General features: G+C 40.2%; 1 protein-coding gene across 4 annotated transcripts in view; it reads right to left on the bottom strand.

The window, feature by feature from the left end:
• Nucleotides 1-3,236: 3,236 nt before the first annotated feature.
• Nucleotides 3,237-19,973, bottom strand: part of CCDC88C (coiled-coil and HOOK domain protein 88C) — a 93,734-nt gene continuing 76,997 nt past the window's right edge. For 2 of the 4 annotated variants that reach the window (XM_021531941.2, XM_021531944.2), the window contains 11 exons: nucleotides 18,094-18,237; nucleotides 16,948-17,134; nucleotides 16,568-16,713; nucleotides 15,282-15,371; nucleotides 14,275-14,516; nucleotides 10,148-10,330; nucleotides 9,733-9,801; nucleotides 8,888-8,956; nucleotides 7,810-8,111; nucleotides 6,646-6,861; nucleotides 3,237-5,471 (listed from right to left, as the gene is read on the bottom strand). In XM_021531941.2, the coding sequence (XP_021387616.2) occupies nucleotides 4,488-5,471; nucleotides 6,646-6,861; nucleotides 7,810-8,111; nucleotides 8,888-8,956; nucleotides 9,733-9,801; nucleotides 10,148-10,330; nucleotides 14,275-14,516; nucleotides 15,282-15,371; nucleotides 16,568-16,713; nucleotides 16,948-17,134; nucleotides 18,094-18,237 (2,632 nt within the window). In that variant the 3' untranslated portion in view covers nucleotides 3,237-4,487. The remainder of the gene's footprint in view (nucleotides 5,472-6,645; nucleotides 6,862-7,809; nucleotides 8,112-8,887; nucleotides 8,957-9,732; nucleotides 9,802-10,147; nucleotides 10,331-14,274; nucleotides 14,517-15,281; nucleotides 15,372-16,567; nucleotides 16,714-16,947; nucleotides 17,135-18,093; nucleotides 18,238-19,973) is intronic. The other 2 variants (XM_021531943.2, XM_021531942.2) reach the window with 2 other exon arrangements.

Below are 19,973 nucleotides of genomic sequence, written 5' to 3'. Positions count from 1 at the left end.
TTCACAGGCTGGTGTCAATGCTCAGATCTGCTGCTCCTTTTCATCCTGGTATGCAACACACACATCACACACTTTGTCATGGTCTCACCATCAGAACTACATAATCCTCAGTTATGATAATCTTTGGATAAAAATGTTCAAGTGTTTTAACTAGAACTGATTAGTACTCTGGGAATGATGAGCTGACAGTTTCCATGGCATTCTGTGTTATGTTTTGGACATGCTTTACATTCCTAGTTTCTGTGGAATAACCACATTTTCATCATCCTGTTCCCAGGAGAAAACCAGTTTTGCTTCCCTACCATGACACCCTAACCCCCCCACAAGAGTCAATAAATAAACTGTCTCTTGCATGTTTCAGCTGAGAGAAGTTCTCTTCCACTGGGGCCCCTTATTCATCTGTGTTACACTTATTGGGATTCTTCACAATCCTTCAAATCTGAACTAACCTCAGCTTTCTGCCACACTTCACCAACTCACATTTCTGTCTTTAGGACATAGGCTTGCCTTTTAAGGACTTTTCTATTTCAGAAGCTATTGAACAGCAGCCCTTTATTTTCTGCTGCTCTCTTCATACTTTTTAAAAAAATCCCTTGTAACTGGAAAAACACCATTTAGTTTTGCAAAACTTGCCATAGTTTCTCCCAGTTAAACTCCTGTTAGTACTCTATTAAATAATTTTTTTTTCACCTGATGCCATTCTCTCCTAGTTCACATAGCAGCCTCTAGCACCAGCCTTCAAGAAAGACCTATATAGCCCAGTCTAATTCTCCAGTCTAGCAGCCTTTCAAAACAATAACTTCATTTGTTATTTCCAGTAACTGAATTGTTTCACTCTGCACTGTTACATCAGGTTAATTCTGCCCGGTACTGATGATTTGTAAAAATATTCACAAATTTTCCACCTTGTCTTGAACATTTCCAGTGCTGTTGAGATCTGATATTCCATGATTGTGATGGGCAAGGAAGCAAATTTTAGGATATTTTTTTTTTGTGAAATCTACAACTGATTCCACACTCATCTAAAAATGCAAAACCATAATCAAATGCTCTCTTGACAGCTGGGTTCATGTTCAACCAGAAAAAGAAATGAAAGCGTGTTGTTCTTTGTACATAAATTTAATATTCAGGCTGAACTAACAATATCTGTGTAAATGTCTTCCATGTTCTGTCTTAAAAGTAATTTACCTGTAGCTGAGCTAGTATATCCCCAAATGTCTGGACAATCAGAAATAATTTCCAACCACATGCTGATGCACGGTTTTACTAAGCTAAGCACTAGTTATTTTTACAATATTCTTAACACTTAGAACTTCCCTCATTATAGAAAGAAAAAAGTAAATTCTGTTTTTTCAAATTATTCTTCTGGTGGTTTTAACTTCTGAACTCAATTAACTGGAATCAGAAAAGGTCTGCTCACTTCCAAGTCCGAGAAGAGCGGAAGAACATCTGACGGGAGGCGGGCTCCCGCGACACGCCGTCACTGTGAATGGCCTCAGATTTCTGGCTCAGGATGCTCTCTGTCACTGCAGAGCACGCACCCCCGGCACCTATCCCCCTTCAGCCATTTCTTGCACTTCAAACACACACCGGCATTTGTTTCCTTGAGCCGAGCAGCTTTCCTGACTGCAGAGTCCGAGCACACCGCAGGGAGCGGCTGCTGCCGAAGTCACAGCCCCTCGGCTTCCTTGGAAAACTGCCGGCTGCTCAGTGGCCTCCTCGGGACGGATCCCCTCAAAAACCCTCCTTTAACAGAAAACTCCATCTCGAGAATTAACGAGCCACTGAACTGCTCGAAGCGTTGGCTCCAGGGCCAGTGGCAGCACCACTTAGCTCATAAGGAGCAACCTTCGGAGAGCACACCCTTGCCTCCCGTCGGGAAACATCCCCCAGCCCGTGCGGAGCTGCGAGAGGCCGTGCCGAGCCTGTGGCGCTCGGCATCCCCGCCCCGCTGGCCGGGCGGCGGCCGTGGCCTCAGCCAGCCCGTCCGCTGTGCCCCTCCGCAGCCGGGCCCGGCCGCACAAGCTGCAGCCTGGAGCTGCAGAATTCCATCTCCACTTCTTGGGAGCATCCAGCAAGGACCGGGCAGCTCCGCGCCATCCTTCACCCTCCGCAACACCCCTTCCCACAGCTCCGCCACCTCACCGCGCCTCAGCGGCACAGCTCGGGGAGGATTTGCCCATCTCTGTCTCTCCAAACACAATTGCGCTCTCCCCCTCGGGCTACCGCGGGCTCCGGGCGCCCGGGGAGGCCGAGGCGGAGCTGAGGGCAGCCCCGGCCCGCCCGGGGCCGAGCCCAGCTCGCACAGAACCGCGCCTGCCCGGCAGGGCAGCACCTGCACCAACACCCCCACACCGCCAGAGGCCCGAGGGACGCAGACAGCGCTCTGCGCCTCAGCCGTCCCATGGTATAACCTGCTTAGAATTAGCCCACATCTGAATGATACTGCAAATGTATTCAGTACTTTTTAATTCAAGCTCACTACAACTGAGAACATAAATAATTGTAACTCAGAAACTGTCAGCTAAGGTGTGCCACTGGACAGATATTTATAGCAAAAGCAGATCTGCAGTAACTAACAAGTCACTTCCTCAGCAGCCCAGCCTGCACCTGTCCTCCAAAAGGGAGCTGAAACAAGGGAGAAACACCAGCCTCCAACCTTTAGTGGTCTGGCCAAGAATCCATTCCGAGATAAAATTTCTGGAAGAATTTCAGTTTACTAAGAACATTCGCTATGTTCTAAAATTGCCATATAGCACATATAATTTTAAATTTGTTGCAAAACTATAGTTTGTAACTGAAATAATAGACAAGGCAGAAAGGTTTTTTTGCCATTCTCTCCATGTTGTAAAATGAATAATTTCTCACTTTCATAAGGCATCCTGAGAGTTAAGTTCAAAACAGACAATACAAGACGCAAGCTTAGTCAAAACTGACAGCATGTTTACCCTTGTCCGAAGTGCTCAGAGAAGCATAAAAATCTAACAGTCCAATTATAGAGTGAACTGTAAGGCACTTGTTTTTGCATGTTCCACCCTCCTGTAGTCTTCAGTAAGAAGGCTATAATTAAACAAAAAGACTCCTGGTGCACCTTCAACATTATAAAAACAAATACTTCATCACACAGACATGAAAATCAGTACTAAGGCTGAAGAGATGTTGCAGACAGATCTCCAGCACTGTCAATCACATTTTTGGGGTTTTTATTTTTCCAAGGACAAGAAGTAGAACATCAATCTATTTTCTTTCAATCTTTATTATAAACAATTTTGTAGTTTTCAGAATGGGAATTACTACATATTAGATAACAAAAACATCAAATGAATCAGTTTTCTCTTTACTAAATTAAATCAGAACCACCAAAAGAAGCATTTTTTAAAAAGGATTTAGTCTATTGCAAGAACAGCTTTACAAACATGGAATTAAAAGATACACATTTGATCATATATACACAAGCAGCTGATGACACTCTGGACAGAAACATACAGGGAACTTCTTTGCACATAAATATATTTTTTAAAGTATATTTTTTCACATGTGTACAAAATTATTTTGCTTTCTATACTGAGAAAAGTTCTTGGAGACAAACAAGGATTTCTAAGAGACAAAAGCCCACATAGGATGTGGGTTGTCATGCACACAAGAATGTAATAAAATTTACACAGCATTCTTATACAGTACATGAGCTCCTTATATACATACTTACAAGACATTTTTGTACATGAGATGCCACCTTAGCAATTTAAATGGCATCTCCCCTGAAAGGCTGCATTAATTCCAGTGTTTATATAAAAGATAAAACAAGTTTCAAAAGGCAGCACCACTCTGCAGAGTCAAGGATCCACTGAGCTGCAGCTATAGTGAAGGCAGCGGGGTAATTATGCTGGCTTCTGTGTTTCCATAGCCCAAGTGGGAAAGGTTGAGATATGACCCTTGAAGTCTATACAATACCTTCTATAAGATATGTCTGTGGCTAGAAAAATAGATTTTACCAGATCCATAGCTAAAGCCACAAACTTTTGCTCTTCATCTCCATGCTAAAGTCAAGCATTTGCTTCTGTCTTTGGGGGAGAAGTTTGGCTTTCATATGACCTTTTCAGTATGGTTATTTACCAATAGTGGGGCAGAGTTCAGCACACACAGGACCTGTGAAACTTTTCTTTAATGCATGCAGAAAGGGTGCACAGTGCAGCAATGACAGAGGACCCTGCTACTCTTCTGCTGGACTGGGGAATGCTCAGAACCTGTGAGAATCAGGTGCCAAGTCTGATGTGAGATTAGGTCAGGCTTCCATTTTGTTTTAGGCACAATAGTGTCAGAAGGACTAGGGTTTTGCTCCTTAATCAGTTTGTCCAACTAGGAAACAGTATCCAGAGAATACTCAGAGAAACCTACAGGTGATGCCTTTCAAGACCCGACAGTGTCTAGATAAATGGTACCTGGACATCAGCCATACCAAACACACATATTACAGCTACACCTGTGGCTTACACACAGCCATACTCATACCAAACCGTCTGCTGATCCCCCTGGGGGTCAGGAGACCCAGGAGTGCTGTTGGAGCTGTTTCCTCTCACAGACTCCTCTACAGCCCCAGAGCTGCTTTCCAACAGCTTACCCTGGCACTTACTAAGTATGGCATCACCCTGGCCTTGTTCTGGGGAAGTATTTGCCTCAGTGCTGCTGCAAACAGCTCTGGCAGGGGCCACTGCGGCCACCTCCTCAGTACGAGGTGCTGACTTGGGTTTGACTTTTGAGGGAGTATGGGATGAGTAGGGGTTCACACGCTCTTGCTGCTGGACATTCAGATTGCTGGTGGATGCAGTGGGTGAGGCAGAGAACTGATGGAAGGAGAGTGGCCTCTCATCTTTTGGTGGGACCAGGGAAAGGCGCCGACAGCGGGAATCGACACCTTGCACAGAACCTGCCACCTTTGCAGACTGTGGCCTCTCTCTTAAGGGTGCCTGGGAGCTTGCTGGCACAGAAGCCCTGGTGCTCTGACAGACAGTGTCCTTGCCCCCATGCAGCTCTGCTCCTGACTTCTGAGGGCTCTCCTGCCTGTAGGCCTCTGGGCCAGCAGCCCTGAGGAGGTCTGCAGAGGCCAAGCTGAATGCCCTGCTCAGTGACGTACTCCTCCTGCTCACGGTTCCAGGCTGCTGAGGCTGGGCCATCTGCCGCACCCCGCTGGCAGACTGGTGCTGTGCTGTGTGAGGAAGCTTAAGGGACCCTTGGGGGTTTGCCAGAGCATCAGGTTCAACTTGTCTGAGGTTTGGCTTCATGTAATTGTCAGGCACAGCCGTTTTTACTTCTTCATCAACCATGGCCATCTTCACAGTTGGAGCAACAAGACTAGTGGGCATCTTAGCAGCCTCCTTTCTGGATGGCTGAACCAGCAAGTTTCCAGTAGCTGAAGGCTCATTTGCTTTCCTAAAATAATCGCCGAGCAAGTCATCTCTGCTTGTGGAGGTGTCCTGGTGTGAGAAAACATGCATGTCACATTAATGACAACACATTTTGTTTAAAGAATCAAGCAGAACTCTGTATTTGCAAAATCTTCCTTCCCACTTAAGCCAAACACACTAATAGTGGAAACAGAAGAGATGAATGTTTAAAATGGATATAAATCCAACTCAAAAAACAATGTGCTTATTGTAATTAGATTGTGACAACCTTGTTTGCCAGGTTAATTGTTACAATTTTGAAATAATTTTGGTTGCAACCTGGACAGCAGCTCTTTTGCTTCCTTTCACATCAGCCACTGTCACTTTAACATCAATATCATATTGATGATATCAGCCATTTATCAACAGATATCAATTATGTCTGTCATATTCCAGAATACAGTTCATCTGGATAATTCTACTGTAACTTCAGGAATGTAACAGAAGTCAATACCTTGGGGAGATGTGCTAGCATTACAAAAAAATTTCATTCCTTCTCCATTGATTCCCTTCACCTCTCCCATTCAATATACTGTGTATGTTAAAAGCTGCATGTACAATAGACTGAAATGTACAAAAAATGTCTGCCTACAACCATCTTGCAAATTTCAAGTCAGACAATTAACCTGGCAGTAAAATATACAGTGAGTATTTCATGGGGATGGTCCACGCAATCCAAAAATGGTGATGTTTGATCAGCTGCCCATGTATTGTTAGTAAAAGACATGCTCAGAACAGTTAAGGGGCATGCTGTCATTACAAACAACAATGCTGAACAAGCTCATGAAATTTATTTCTTTACTCTTCTCTAGGGGAGCATGTTTAAAGCATAATACACTTATTTCACTTGTGTTCCAAATATTTCTTCCAGTCCAAAAACTCGCTTTCCATAAGCAAATACCATCAATGGTAATAGTGCAGTGTGAAGATTTCTTAGTTCAACTAAGTGTTAAAAGTGTTAGGGTTATTTTTAACTTTATTCAAACAGTTGTTACAGACATTAGCATTACAGAATGATGAGTCCTCCAAAAACACGCATGTATAAACAAATGCTGCAAATACTTTATAAGCAATTAATGCAAGTGATCTGGCAGCCTTTAAAGTAACAACTAGCAGTTACAGTATGCTTCTATAGGTATTAATATGCTAGCAAAAGCTGTGGTAAGTCAGGAGCTGTTGCCTTCATAATAAGAACAACGGATACCCTGGGGATATAGAATGAAGCAGATCTCCTATTTCCCCTGCCTGTTCTGTGCCTCATGCTGTCGGGATATGAAACACTGAGGACCGATTCGAATGACTTCGAATGTTCCTGATGAATGGAAGGACATGGGGAGTAGCAAGAGGGATACAGTGCATCAGCTTCTAACAGAAATTGGTGTAATGAAATCATTTCACTCTCATTTAAACTGCGCCGATGCTGAAAAGGAACAGGATGACAGAAAGAATGAAAATGGACATGGTCAGGTAGTTACAGACACACAAAAGTATTAATTTTAAACATCTCTAAAAGCTAAGAATTGCACTTAGGGTAATGAGGGAGTAGGAGGTATAATTCAACATTACTGTGAAAATTCAAGGACCAGAATTTACTGGTGCCATGAAATAGCACAGCTCTGCTGATTTCAATACTTTTACCAAGGCATTCATAAAACAGAAACTTCTGTTCACTTACACTATCAATTAACTGTTTTTAAGATATTAACCTGTTCAATAGTGCACTGCCTTACTACTGTACAGCATGTCTGAGCAGTGAAAAACAAATGCTATCTTGAAAATATTTAGTTCCTGAAAAAAGCACTTCAATGCTTGCAGTCACTGAACCAATAGGGCAGTATCAGTCAAAACAAACATGGTGAAAGCATCAAAAACTTCCTTCTGCAAGAAAAATACACTGATATTTTCAGATTTTTTTTTCAGATGGTTTTAACAACTGCATATGTTGCACTTCAACTTAAAACTGTTCTAGGTTATCATCCATAATTATAGATTTAGCAGCTGAAAATTACACAGAAAACTTACCAGTTTATAAATAAAGATACCTGGAGCTGAGAACTGATGATACAAAACCTTGACCACAATTATTTGCTAGCAAAAAGCCCCAGCAGTCCAATACAGAGTGCTTGCAGTGAATTATCTGACTTGCCATAGCTGATAAACAAAAATAAATTAGCAGAGTGCTATATGAAAGCTAATTTTACCTTAGTTATTGAAACTATCTCATTTGTTTTGCTAGATTTGATAGTACTTGTATATATGAACAAGGATCATCTTGTCTCTGTTTCCTTCCCTATGCCCTCATCCTCCTAAATCAGTTTTGAACAGTTTTTCAACATCTGAAATGGGCTATCTAGCTCTATTTACTTACACTTGGTAGAGACAGCCTGTTGCTCTCTTCCAAGAACTCTTCCAAAGTTACCATCTCACTACCAGGTGAGGCAGATCGCTGCCTGCCTGTGTGAGACTGGGGTGGATTGCTCCTCTGAGGTATAGCACAGGACATCAAACCATTCCTGTGGGAGGAGGACTCATGCCTACTGCCAGGGCTTAAGAAAGCAGCAGCAGAGTGAAGGGAATAAGTATCTCGGAGCAAGACTGGTGCCTCTCTGCTTGGCACCATATCTTCACTGCTGAGGCTCTCGGTTCTACCATGGATGTGGTCTAAGGAACCTGAGGAGAAGCATAAATACCATTAATGACACCGCTCTGACATAATTTCAGTAGATTTCACACTCAGGTAGGAACTTATCATGCAAGGCCATTTCCAAACAGACTGGTTGACATTTTTTACCTTCATTTTTTCTCCTACAGAGTTCAAATCAATCAGAGCTTTGAAAAATCAGGACAACTAAATATCTTACAGCACCTTAAATAAGCACAACTACTTCACCAAAGAACAAAAATAGCACTGGGGGCTAATAAGCCTTATATTAGTAAGATAGTATTTGGTGCCTCTTTACAACCTGTGTGTCATAGAAAGATCTCCCAGTCTTGGCTGTGTCATCTGAGAGCTTGAACCTGACCGTGGAAAAGCAGAAAACAGATTTTTCCACAGTATCAGGTAGGCATTCTTCAAGGATTCACAATTTGCAAAAGCAAATCTCCAGAGCACACTGATTCCATACAGAAGCTGTGTGCAGAGTAGGAACCACAGAGATCTCTTGTACAGCGTCTAAGAGTGGCCTGATATTTCCCACAATAAGATACCAGTCAGACTGAAGCAAAACCCAACTGTCTGCCTTAAAAGCCTTCCCTTGCCAGAATCAATCTTAGAAAAGGACTTCTTGCCAGCAGTTTTGATTCCCAAGACAGCCATGTCCAGATTGCATAATCACTACCATTTCAAAACATGTCTTCAAAATTAATTGGAAGGAAAATGGCATTTTACACACAGTTTCACAGAATTTCACTTCCTGTTTGTCACAACTCAGCTGTAAAAGCTTTACCTTTCAAATTGAGAGGTGAACTACTGCTGGAAGCATTCCTACTGCTCTCTAAACTGTTTGGCCTGGACGCTGAAAAACACAAATCAAGCATTGAACAAACAGATCTTAAGTTCCTCTGATTCTCTACAAGACTTGGCTACAGTCTCCCTTCTGAAAATAGGACCTGTGCAACTAAGTCACTTTGAAAACATTAACAACATAATACACACATGATGCCAAAATCTGGACAGAATAGAAAACACCTTAATTTTTCAAGTTGTTTAGGATCCATCTTGCTCATCTCATTTTTTGCACAAAGAAATATGTTCTGGATTTTTACAGTAACTATATAAAGTAATGCAGATACTGAAAAAGTTCAACAATAAGTTGCTTCCTCTTTTTCAGTTTTCTTTGGAAGGAGCTGGAGGTGGCCAGCTTGCAAATTCAGTTTTCTGCAGTCTCTAAGCAGGCAGTGCTGCTGCTTCAACAGCATTCCCTCTGCATCCACAAGCCACACACAAAATTTCTTTTACTGCTGATTCACTCCCTTAAGGAAAGAATTAAACATTCTCCAGAAAAATCAGCAACTAATCTGTAGGACATGCATTAAAAGGTGTGTTGGTGGTGGAAGGCAGCTTGCCTCAGTGCCTTCAAAGCATTGTTTTGAAAACTCATTTTGGCAAAACACCAATTAAAAGCTTCAATAGAAAACCAGAACCAGTTAGAATCCCATTCACAAAATGGTGCCAAATTACTACACCTTCTTCTGTAATAAAAATGCAGCTAAAACACTCCAGGACAGCTCATGTGGATTAATGAAACAAGTCTTAATGCAGATGTTTAGAGCACTTGTGCTACGAGCTTACCGTGCCGTCTGGTGCTTGCAAGCTCCACCTCCGGGGACTGTTCAGAGAGATTATCTTCTGAATTGTAGCCTGGAAAAGAACATAAAATTTAAGAGGCCACTTGAACACAGAAAGATCCATCTCCAACATCTTCTAGCAGTGTAGAAGACTGAGGCGATCAAGGGGGTTTTACAGACCCATCTTCTAAACACTGGGCAGGGAATCACTGAAGAACTGACACTCAAATATGCTCTGCCAAGTTGATGACATTTCAAGAGTGGGTAAATACACCTCACAAATTAAACCATTCAGCACATAAACCAGGAGGTAAAATATAAGTGCTCTGGTTTTGTACTTGGATGGCACTAGTAGCCTTGCAGGAACCATGAAGCAGCCTGCCTGGCACTACCAGCTGCTGTACCAAATGCACACACACCTTTTGGCCTGCTCTGGAGCCGGAAGATGGGAGTGGAAGTGTGCAGGTGAATAGCTGAGGTTGAGAAAGTCCTGGGACCCATTTCCACACAGCTGGGTTTTGTTGCAGAGTCTGCTGAGATTTCAGCATTATCATTGCTGCCTCCGTGATGGGAATTCCTTTTTTGCTTTAGGTCCATTAGCACTGGTGGGGAGAGAGGTAAATGAATAAGACTCAATGAAAAATAGCATTAGGGGATTTGTATTTATCTGCCCATACAAACATGACAAACAGGCACAAAGAAACTGCACAACAGAGGCGCTAGTTTGGCAAGCTTTTCCATAAACAGTGCAGTAGTGAATAGGAAATTTCTGCCACCAGCTTGTCAATCATGTGTGCTCTCTGTAAAGTGTGGGAGTGACAAGGGCTGCTTAGTGCCGGTGGGAGGGTTGATATTATACATGCAACAATTACTGTGAAAGGAGGAAGAAAAGGAGCAAAGACATGAATCCAGAAAAGATAAGTGAGGTGTGAAATTCCCATAACATTATACCTTGTAGGTGCATTTTATAAGAACTTACTTCAGTAATAAAATAGAATAGGGGAAGAGTGACAGTAGTCATGCTCTTACTCAAAGAAAAATAATGCTGATTTGAAAATTATCTATCATGATATGTGCACTAAGCTAACTGCTTTCAGGTTTATATCTTTGCTGTGGGTAAGAGCTCAGTCTTTACAAGGTTGAAACTCTGCTCTTATGATGTCCTGGTGCAATGATTTTTAAGTGGAGCTCCTGGGATCTTAGCAGGAGAACAACAAAAACTGTATGATTAGATTAAGAATCTGAAAAATTCTTTTCTACTGATGAAGCGGGTTAATTAATTTCTTGTAATGTCGATGTAATGCTTTAAGGCACACATAGAAAAAAAAATAAACAATTTACTGCAGAAAACACACCTAATCAGATGCAAGATTCTAGATTTTATATATTTCTATGGAATACTTAAGTAACAGAAACTTAATGTTGAAAATGCAGCAGAGTGCAGCAGTCGAAATAAACAGCTTGCAGAGACAATGGACAGACGGTTCAAAGCACAGTGTGAAGTTGTATTAGAGAAATGGACCAACGTGCTGTCATCCTAGATGGCTCCTGGAAGCTGACTTCATTCAGGAACAGTATTTTCTCCCTGGGTCTACATGGGCTCCACAGACTGGCCCAGCACTTGCAATCAGAATTGAAACACATACCATGCCTGCAGGGGCAACTACTGGCTAAAGCTTCACATGCAAATCTGTATTTCTAATTGACTCTGTGACACTTAACACCTTCCAGAAATATTAACTGCCCTGGACACTAAAGTTCTCCACAAATCCCCAGATGGGTAACAAAAAGAAGGCTTTACTGTCAGAGTCCCTGATTGTGCCACTGGGGACAGTTCTCAGAGTGAGAATGGAAACAAGATCTTCTGGCCTCTGTGCTGAGCCCCCGGTAACACACTGCCCATGCTGCATCCAATTCTCTATCAGGGTGGGGACTGCACTGCACATTCATTTCAGAAGCCACCAGGTCATGAATATTAGAATTCTGGGCAATGGATTAATGAAGGTTATTCCCAGCTTTAAGAGAACAAATTAACATTCTTCTTCCAAAAAAAGTGTTGAAACTGAAGCAGAAAAAACTGAAATGTCAGCTCAGTTCAAGATTAATTTTCTTAATTAGAAGTACAAAACCTTGCTAAATATCGGGTCTGAATGTGACCATTAAGACACTTGGCTGAGAATAATTTTTCCAGCAGCTTCCATTCTATATTCAAAGCTAGACTACTTAAAAGCAGAAAAAGGTGTTAAAAAACCAGCCTTTTAAAATAATTTAGTAGCACAGACTATTGGAAAAATCTCTGGAGCTTGAGACTGTATTTTTATTTCAGTAGGACTACCACACTGTAGAAAGCATAGCAACAGCAAATCAGTTCAGCACTTTAACTGGACACAATGCAAGTACATGACTGCAAGAAAATATTGAAGCGAATAGCAACTTCACTTACTTACAACATGCACCACAGCCAATATACATACGCAAACTGTATGCCTTGAGGTCCCCTAAAGTGTGCTGCATTGAAGAAATGATCCACAGTGTGCAATAGTGATTCATCTTCTACTGGAAAAATTAAGTCCATGTTCACTAATCTTTGCTTGTATTTAGAGTATTGTATAGACATGCTGAGTGTCTCTATCAATGTGCGTGTTCTTTTATGGCATGTGGGATTTTGTTTTTGGTTTTTTTGTTTTTTTTTTTTTTACATTTGTCAGAAATAAATGAAGATAAATGCTACAGAGAAGTTGTTAGAACACTCCTAGTTCCGGGAAAGAAAGAATTTCATTAGGAGAGGATGGGATGTCGGAAGAAGACCAGAACCGGAGCCGATTAGAGAAAGACTGATGATTCGATGGAGACTTAGGAGACTTTTCTTTATCCTTGCCTTTGCTTCTCAAAAAGGCAATCTTTTTGCGCTGTGCAGCTAAATTGTTATCACCCAGGTATCCCAAAAAGAAGAAGACAAAAAAATAGTAAAATAAAAAAGTCTTATAAATAAAACTTAAAATGTCTTAACACAGATTAAAGACTACACAACCAGTCAAAACAGCAAAGTCTAAAACAATGACCAACACCTGTAATGGAGGACTGATGAATGCATAGCTAAACATATCTAATCTGATTCAGATTAAGGTGCAGATTAACACATACACACAATATTTAAGTAAGTCCACTAAGAAATTACTGTTAGATCTTTCAAAATGTTTTTGCTTTATAATATAAAATTAAATTGGTGTACATGTTACTCAGTGATAACACACTCAAATTTTCTAGATGTCTTCTAGGCTTTAGTACTTGTGAGCCCCATCTCCACACAAGTTTAGATGTTTCACGTAACATCAAAATGAATGAAGCCCCAGAGACTTTCTGTTGTCTCTGGCACTTTACAAGGGCCTTGCTCTGTGGCAACCCAAGCCCAGCTGCCCATGCTGAACTTAGAATGCATGTTAAACACCTGGAATCATATGGTTGAGCTTATTCCATAAAACATCTGTTTTTACTTTAAGTGAATAAATTACCTCAAAGAATTTGAATAGAGAAAGGGTTTTACTCAATCAAAACAAAACCTTCAGACAGACAGGTACTTGCAGTAGTTTGTATAACAAGAGTTCTTTTCTCAGCTACTCCCCTTCTGTTTCCTAACCCCCACAGTTGAAAGACAAGAATTATTATTCATATATCAATTTCAAAATTGCTTCTTGGAAAGTATTCCTCGAATATAACAATTTGTATATAGAAGCTGACAGAAATTATCTTAATAGAATAAACAGAGCTTGGGACATAGTTTTACCTTTAATAAGGATGAAGAGTATATATTTTGAGAAAATTTCTTTTAAATTTCCCATAATTAAGAACATCTGATTTAGTGTATAAATGAACTTAACAGAAAATCATTCCATCTTCCTTACATATTCCTTAGTGTTAAAAAAATAATTTCATCATTTTACATGAAAAAATTCCTAGTTTAATTCTAAATCAAAACATGGTATTGTCCTCCAAAAATCACCATATTACGATAAATCGGCTATTTACAATAAATGAGTTATTTGTTCTGCATGTGCACCACCTGCTGGCAGTGGCTGTCAGCCAGCTCATACCCCTCAAAGGGCCTGAACCACATACTATTCCATAATACAGCTGTAAATGCTTTGCTGCAAAACCCCAGTATGAAATAAAATGAAGTATTAGAAAAATGAAGTATTAGAACTAACTTATTCAGTAACATGCAATACATCTGGGCAAAGAGAAACTGAAGGGAGAAGTAATAGATAAAAGGAAAAAAAGCAAACTAAAACAAAACCAAACCTATTATCTTCTAGCATTTACTCAAATTTCTAGTTTGGGGTTTTATGCATACTAAAAATTTTATTGTACTAAAAAAACCCAACCAAACAAACCCAAAATCAACCAAAGGAAAAAAAACACCAAAAAACTCCAAAAGAAACAAAAAAGCGAACATAAAGTATAATGTGACTGGGCATTAACATATCCTATATATTAAATAATTTAAAAAACATTTTCAGCTCGTGAATTTAGGCTGGGCATTCCTTACCTTTGTTTGAAGAACACCCAGGTTTCTCTCTCTCTTCCACAGGGTTTGACCCTTGAGAGGTATTATCCTGAGCCTCGTGTTGATGTTTCAATTTTTGGGAGGCAGATGGAGAGTTTACCATCTCTGGGGATTCAGAATGACATGTGGAGCTTTCTGCTGCTGGTTTCAACCGCTCCCTTGGAGTGTCCTTCTTTGGCTTGATTAATTTGACTAAGGCTCTGGCTCCAATCCAGGGGTTTTTCCTGATAACGCAGATTTTGTGAATGGAATTCAGAAAATACAAGAAATACTCCCCAAAGTTTAGAGCTGTACTAAAGCCATCAAGCCATCCTACATTTTTTGTTTACTGCCACAAATTGGTTCAAAAAATGCACCACAAATTTCCCAGCACTTGAGATCCATTTCTCTACTGAAGTCAAAATTACTTTTACAGAAATATTTCTTAGGCATGAGAAATGTGAGAAAGACAACTGTTCTCTCTGCTAGAAACCTGAACTACACATATGGACCATGTAAGATATTCTTACAGTGTGAGAAACTCCACTACAGGAACAGACTGAGGAGTAAAAATGAAAGCTGCTTTGAAGCCTCTTTGCTAAGGTTATCAGTCAGAACTATGGAAGGTGGAATTAATTTCACTCTGTTTTTGTTGTTCTTACTATAATTTTTAAGTCCCTTTTCTCCAAAAGACTGTTTATCCCTTGCTTTGAAAGAGCAGCTCTTATAGCTCCTAGTGCTGATTAGTCACCATACTGGGAGCAATGTGGCTCTTTCCCAATTAATTTTGGGAGTTTCAGATTCTTGTATTAATACAGAGGGCCTCACATGAGGCCCTGTACTCTGCATAAACCTGCTGCTTCTGGGAGTATCTTGCAGTGTGAGAGGGAAGAGACAAGTGGAGACAACACCACCCTTACCTCAGATGAAGTTTCTGTTATCCCCAGTTATGGAAAGCCCTTTCTTGCCCTCAATGATCTGTACAAGAACTGAATCCATTTGGAACTTACTTTTTTGGAGCAGGATCATAAAACTTGTACTGATCCATTATCTTCTCTTCAAGTTTTTCCTTATGTCTCCTTAAGGCATTCAATTTATCACTGTGAGGGGGAAAAACATATTCTGAGTCATCTGTATGAAATCAAACATAATAAAAAAACTCAAGACCAAAAGCCACCAAGAGAAGAAAGAGATTGAAATATCTTCTTATCCTGAACCTTCAGGATTCAGTTTGTTTGGAAAGGACAAATGCAAAATTCTACCAACCATGCTGATGGGTGATTTTTGTGCAATAAAGCATGAAAGGTAAAAGAACAACAGTAGATGGTGGTGCAAGATTACTAACTAATATCTCAGGCAGATTTTGTTTGGTGGGTATTAAGACTCACTGTATTTTTTACTGATTATTTCTTTGCCCTACACAGTGGAAGTTGGCAAATCTTATTTTCATTCAAGTAGTAAGGTAAATGTACTTTCATCATAGAACAGTCAGACACCAGGTATCTGTTACAGATCAGAGTACATTTGAACTGTATTCAGCCTATTTCAGCAAACAATTTCTAACACTTCAACCATATAAGCCAGTACTGCTATAAAACTCAACTCAGTACTCCCACATCATCCTGATGTGCTTAAACTAAAATTCTTGGGATTAAGAACATTTTTCTTCCTTCTTTCATACCCATAAGAGAAATTCACTGCAGTGAAAACAGGATTCTTTGTAAACACACAGTATCTTTAAACAGGGTATCTCACTTCAATGTGCCAACCTGTGTATGAAGGACACAGCAACTTATGTTTACGTCTGTATCCTTAAAAACAACATCAAAATAGGTATTTCTTGAAATGCAAATGAAAAAAGCAATAGAAGTATGAATATTTTCTATTCTTTAGGAACCTAAATATAAAATTACTGTAATAAAACTAGATTTGTTGCAACTTGGCTGTTTTCCAAAATCTTAAAACTCTTCCCCAACCTCCTCTTCTTTGAGAAGTACCACTGGGTTTAGCATTCCATCTTTTCTAACTGCATTTTCCACATAGGTTCATCTGTATTATTTGAAAAGAGCTGTATTTGCCTAGGTGTTTTGTGAACAACACTTGCAGTAAGGCAATGTGGAGACATTTTTTGCTTTCTCCCATTACACTTACCTCCTACCAAACATCCCCTTTTCCAACAGGTATCAAGAAGACCTATCATTCCACTGCCTGCTTATCTAGTCCTGATAGATGATTTGTATTCTATATGTGTCTAGATTACTTAATGGTTTCACAATTCGAATCTCTTTTTTCTTACATGTACTGTTTCTGTTCTTCATGATACTGCTCCTTGCTCTCCATGTTCTGCTCCAACAACATCTGATTTTGCTGGCTCAGCATCTGAATCTGACTCAGGAGATGATGGTTTTCTTCTTCCAGATTTCCTTTTAGTCGGGACAGGAGCTATTAAACAAGACAAATTAATCTTTCTTCTTCATCTGGCTTCCCTGGAGTGCACCATAATCAAGATAACACAATAGAATGGCAACCTAAGATAAAAACCTATACACTTCAAACTATATGGGGGTGTTGTTACATAGTTTGACCTTCTATATACAGCAGATCAAAAGCTTCACACAACGAATAGCAGCTCTCTAACCCAAAAGCAGCTGTAGCTGGGTATCTACAGCTACTCACCTCACAGTGGTTATCCAGTTTGGTCAGAGAGATATCCATGGATTGGTGCTGTTCTTTCAGCTCATCATAGCGAGCTTGCCAACGATTCAGCTCCAACTGAGAGTTGTTCAAGGAAGTTTTCAGCTCTTTAGTGTGTGAATGAAGCCCTTCATACTCCGCCTTTAGTTGGTTGTGCAAGAAATTCACCCTAAACACAAAGATGACAGCAGGCTTATGCAGGACACTTCACAGGAACGACCTCACATTCAAAGACATCAGTCTGCAGCTCTCACTAAAGCGAACAGTTCCAAAGAGTAAGTCCTAAGGACATTTTTACTCTAAGCATTTAATAAAATTTTATTAAGAAGCAGTGGTAATATTATAAAAATTTTTTAATTTACAATTGCCAGTCCTACAATCAACATTATGCAACATATCTTTCCCTAAGAAAATTAATTAGAAAGAGCAAACTTGAGGAAAACCTCTTGAGACCTTTGTACTGTTCTAAAGTACACTTGTACAATTGTAGCTCAACTTAAAATGTGCTTTTTAAATATGATTCAACCTGACATTGCTTTAACTTGATGTGGTCTTGGCCCATTATTTATACAAGGCTACAGGGAAGTTTTTGGGTGTGGCTCTCAAAAGGGGCTCTGCCATAAGTTAACAGCTACCCACTGATCAAGAGTCTCTAAGACTACTTTTAATAACAGAAATGGCTGTTTTCTCTGGGCAGCAGAAAATAAACAATGGTAATTCCTAGAGCTAAAATAATATTGTGTAAAAACCATAAATGAGCGCTCCTCAAAGGGAAAAAAAACCCAGTATAATCTGGGAGTGTTGGGCATTTGTAGCTCTGCCTAAAGGCAAGTGCTTAAAAAACAATTCATTGCAGAAAATGCTTATAAACTGAACCAACCACATGTGGAAGATTATTTTGTATGAGCAAAGGTCCCAAGTCTAAAGCACCAAATAACAGTATTGTTTGACAGTATTCATGAAGCTGACAATCTTTATTAAGTATAAATTACCAAATTAATACCAAAATAGAGAAAAAAGGAGCAGACATGTTATATGAAGGTACTTCAGAGCTGACGCAACACATCCGTGTTTTGCAAAATTGACTTTTAACTGACTTTTAACAACAATCTACCACAGGAGTTGTACCTGTCCAGTTCCTCCCTCAGCTTCTGATTTTCCCCAGTGGTTACTGCATTTGATCTTCTCTCTTGTTGCAAAACCTCTCTCTCAGTTTTTAAAACTAATTCCAATTCTTCTAATTCTGCTTTGTGTTTTGTTAAGCTGTTGTATCTGCAAAAGGAAGAACAGCATACACTCAGCTTTCATTTAAACATTTTTCTTCCTCTAAGTTAATATTTTTAATAGCTAATACCACAATGATTAGAAAGCATCTTTTTTTCCCAGCTTTATTTATTTCATCCACATTTATGTAGTTAAACTTCTACCAAAGCTGAAGAATTCAACACTATGCATGAAAATTCAACTTAGTATACAAGTCAGCAGAGAAGACTTTAGGGAAAAAAAAAAAGAAAAAGAAAAGTATTTCTTAAGGAAACTGGAAAACAATTGCCGAAATCTTACTTCAATTTCAGATTCTAGTCATTTAGTAGAAGAATGAGATTCTGCAAAATGAGTGGAAATTACACCACTAAACCAGAATCCCAGTCACAAATAATTGACAGTGGCAAGAGTTAAAAACCTGACTAGAAAGTAGCTCCCAAAAAGCAACAGCAAAAAGAGCAAGAGTTTGTTAGGAGGTCACCGAATCCATATTAGGTTATATGCATAGGTAACAGCATCCTGCACATCTACTAATGTCCTGCATATTCCAGACAGATGATGAGGTATCAGTGAGTTGACAGCAAAACACCTTTAAGCAGAGGCTGACTCACCTGCTCGAGTTGCTCTATTTACTCACTAGTAAAAAATCCAAGAGCAAAACCAGTGTTCACATTCAGGCTTCCACTATTATTTGGTTTATATAACTTGTGCATAAACCATTCAGGGCAGGGAGGTGGGAAGAGAAAGAGGGCTGATGCCATCAACTGTGTCTTTAATTTTGATCTCTGGAATGCTGAAGTAACCGAGGTGTGGAACAACTTCCCTGGTATTTAGCACAGGTATGGATTAGGCAGGCTCAGCCTCCCTGAGGTGCTACACCACCTGCATCCAGAAAACACTGAGAAGAACGGGGTAGACTGAAATCACTGCACAGGGCAGCAAGCTGTTCCCAGGTATTTTTTCCCTCCGGTGGCTTCTGTCAGAATCTGTGTCCATACACACCAGCAGAAGCCACTGTGGCCATAGGTGCAGTCAGTGTCAAAAGTCATCAGCACAATTTTTGGACACTGTAATAAAAGGGTGTTTTCCTGAACTATCAGATACATCTGTGTCGATAATGGAGAAATACTCTTCCAAGCCATTGTAAAACAGAATCTAGGCTGAAGATGCAGCATTGACTGAAAGGCTAAAGAGAACAAGCATCATCCTTCTGTGACTCTCATGGCAGCAGAGATTAATGCAGAGCACAGTTACTCTGCAGTTATGAAAACTTCAAAACAAAACCAAAACCAGCAGACAGCACCAAACACTGACTCCTGCCAACTTCAGGCTACCATTCCATTCATCCCAGGGTCAAATTACAGCCTGTCCCAAATTCCAGTCCATTGAAGGGCCACACAGGAAAGTACCTGTCTACCAGACAAAAGCTGCTTTATGCTATTCATTCCCAGTAACAGCAGCAGAGTTTAATTAACCTTATTTATTTGTTTTCTTGCTCTGTTCAGCTCTGGGACATTTCAAATTCAATGTTCGTACAACAAATGGAAGAACCCGAAAGCAGAGGAAAGTTTCACATCCAGCTCCAAGAAGCATTTTAGACAGACTGTGTGCCAATGCAGAGTCTGAGAAGACAAACTGCATTCAATCCTTTGGCAGAGATTACCACGGCCGTCTCTGCAGAAATTGCACTGCACAGCAAAATTCTTTTGCTGTCTCTGTATGATAGGGCTACTCTGTTCATTTTT

The sequence above is a fragment of the Lonchura striata genome, chromosome 6, assembly GCF_046129695.1.
Source record: "Lonchura striata isolate bLonStr1 chromosome 6, bLonStr1.mat, whole genome shotgun sequence".
Lineage (NCBI taxonomy): Eukaryota > Metazoa > Chordata > Aves > Passeriformes > Estrildidae > Lonchura > Lonchura striata.
The sequence above is the reverse complement of the archived record's forward strand: the minus strand, read 5'-3'. Positions and strand labels throughout refer to the sequence as shown.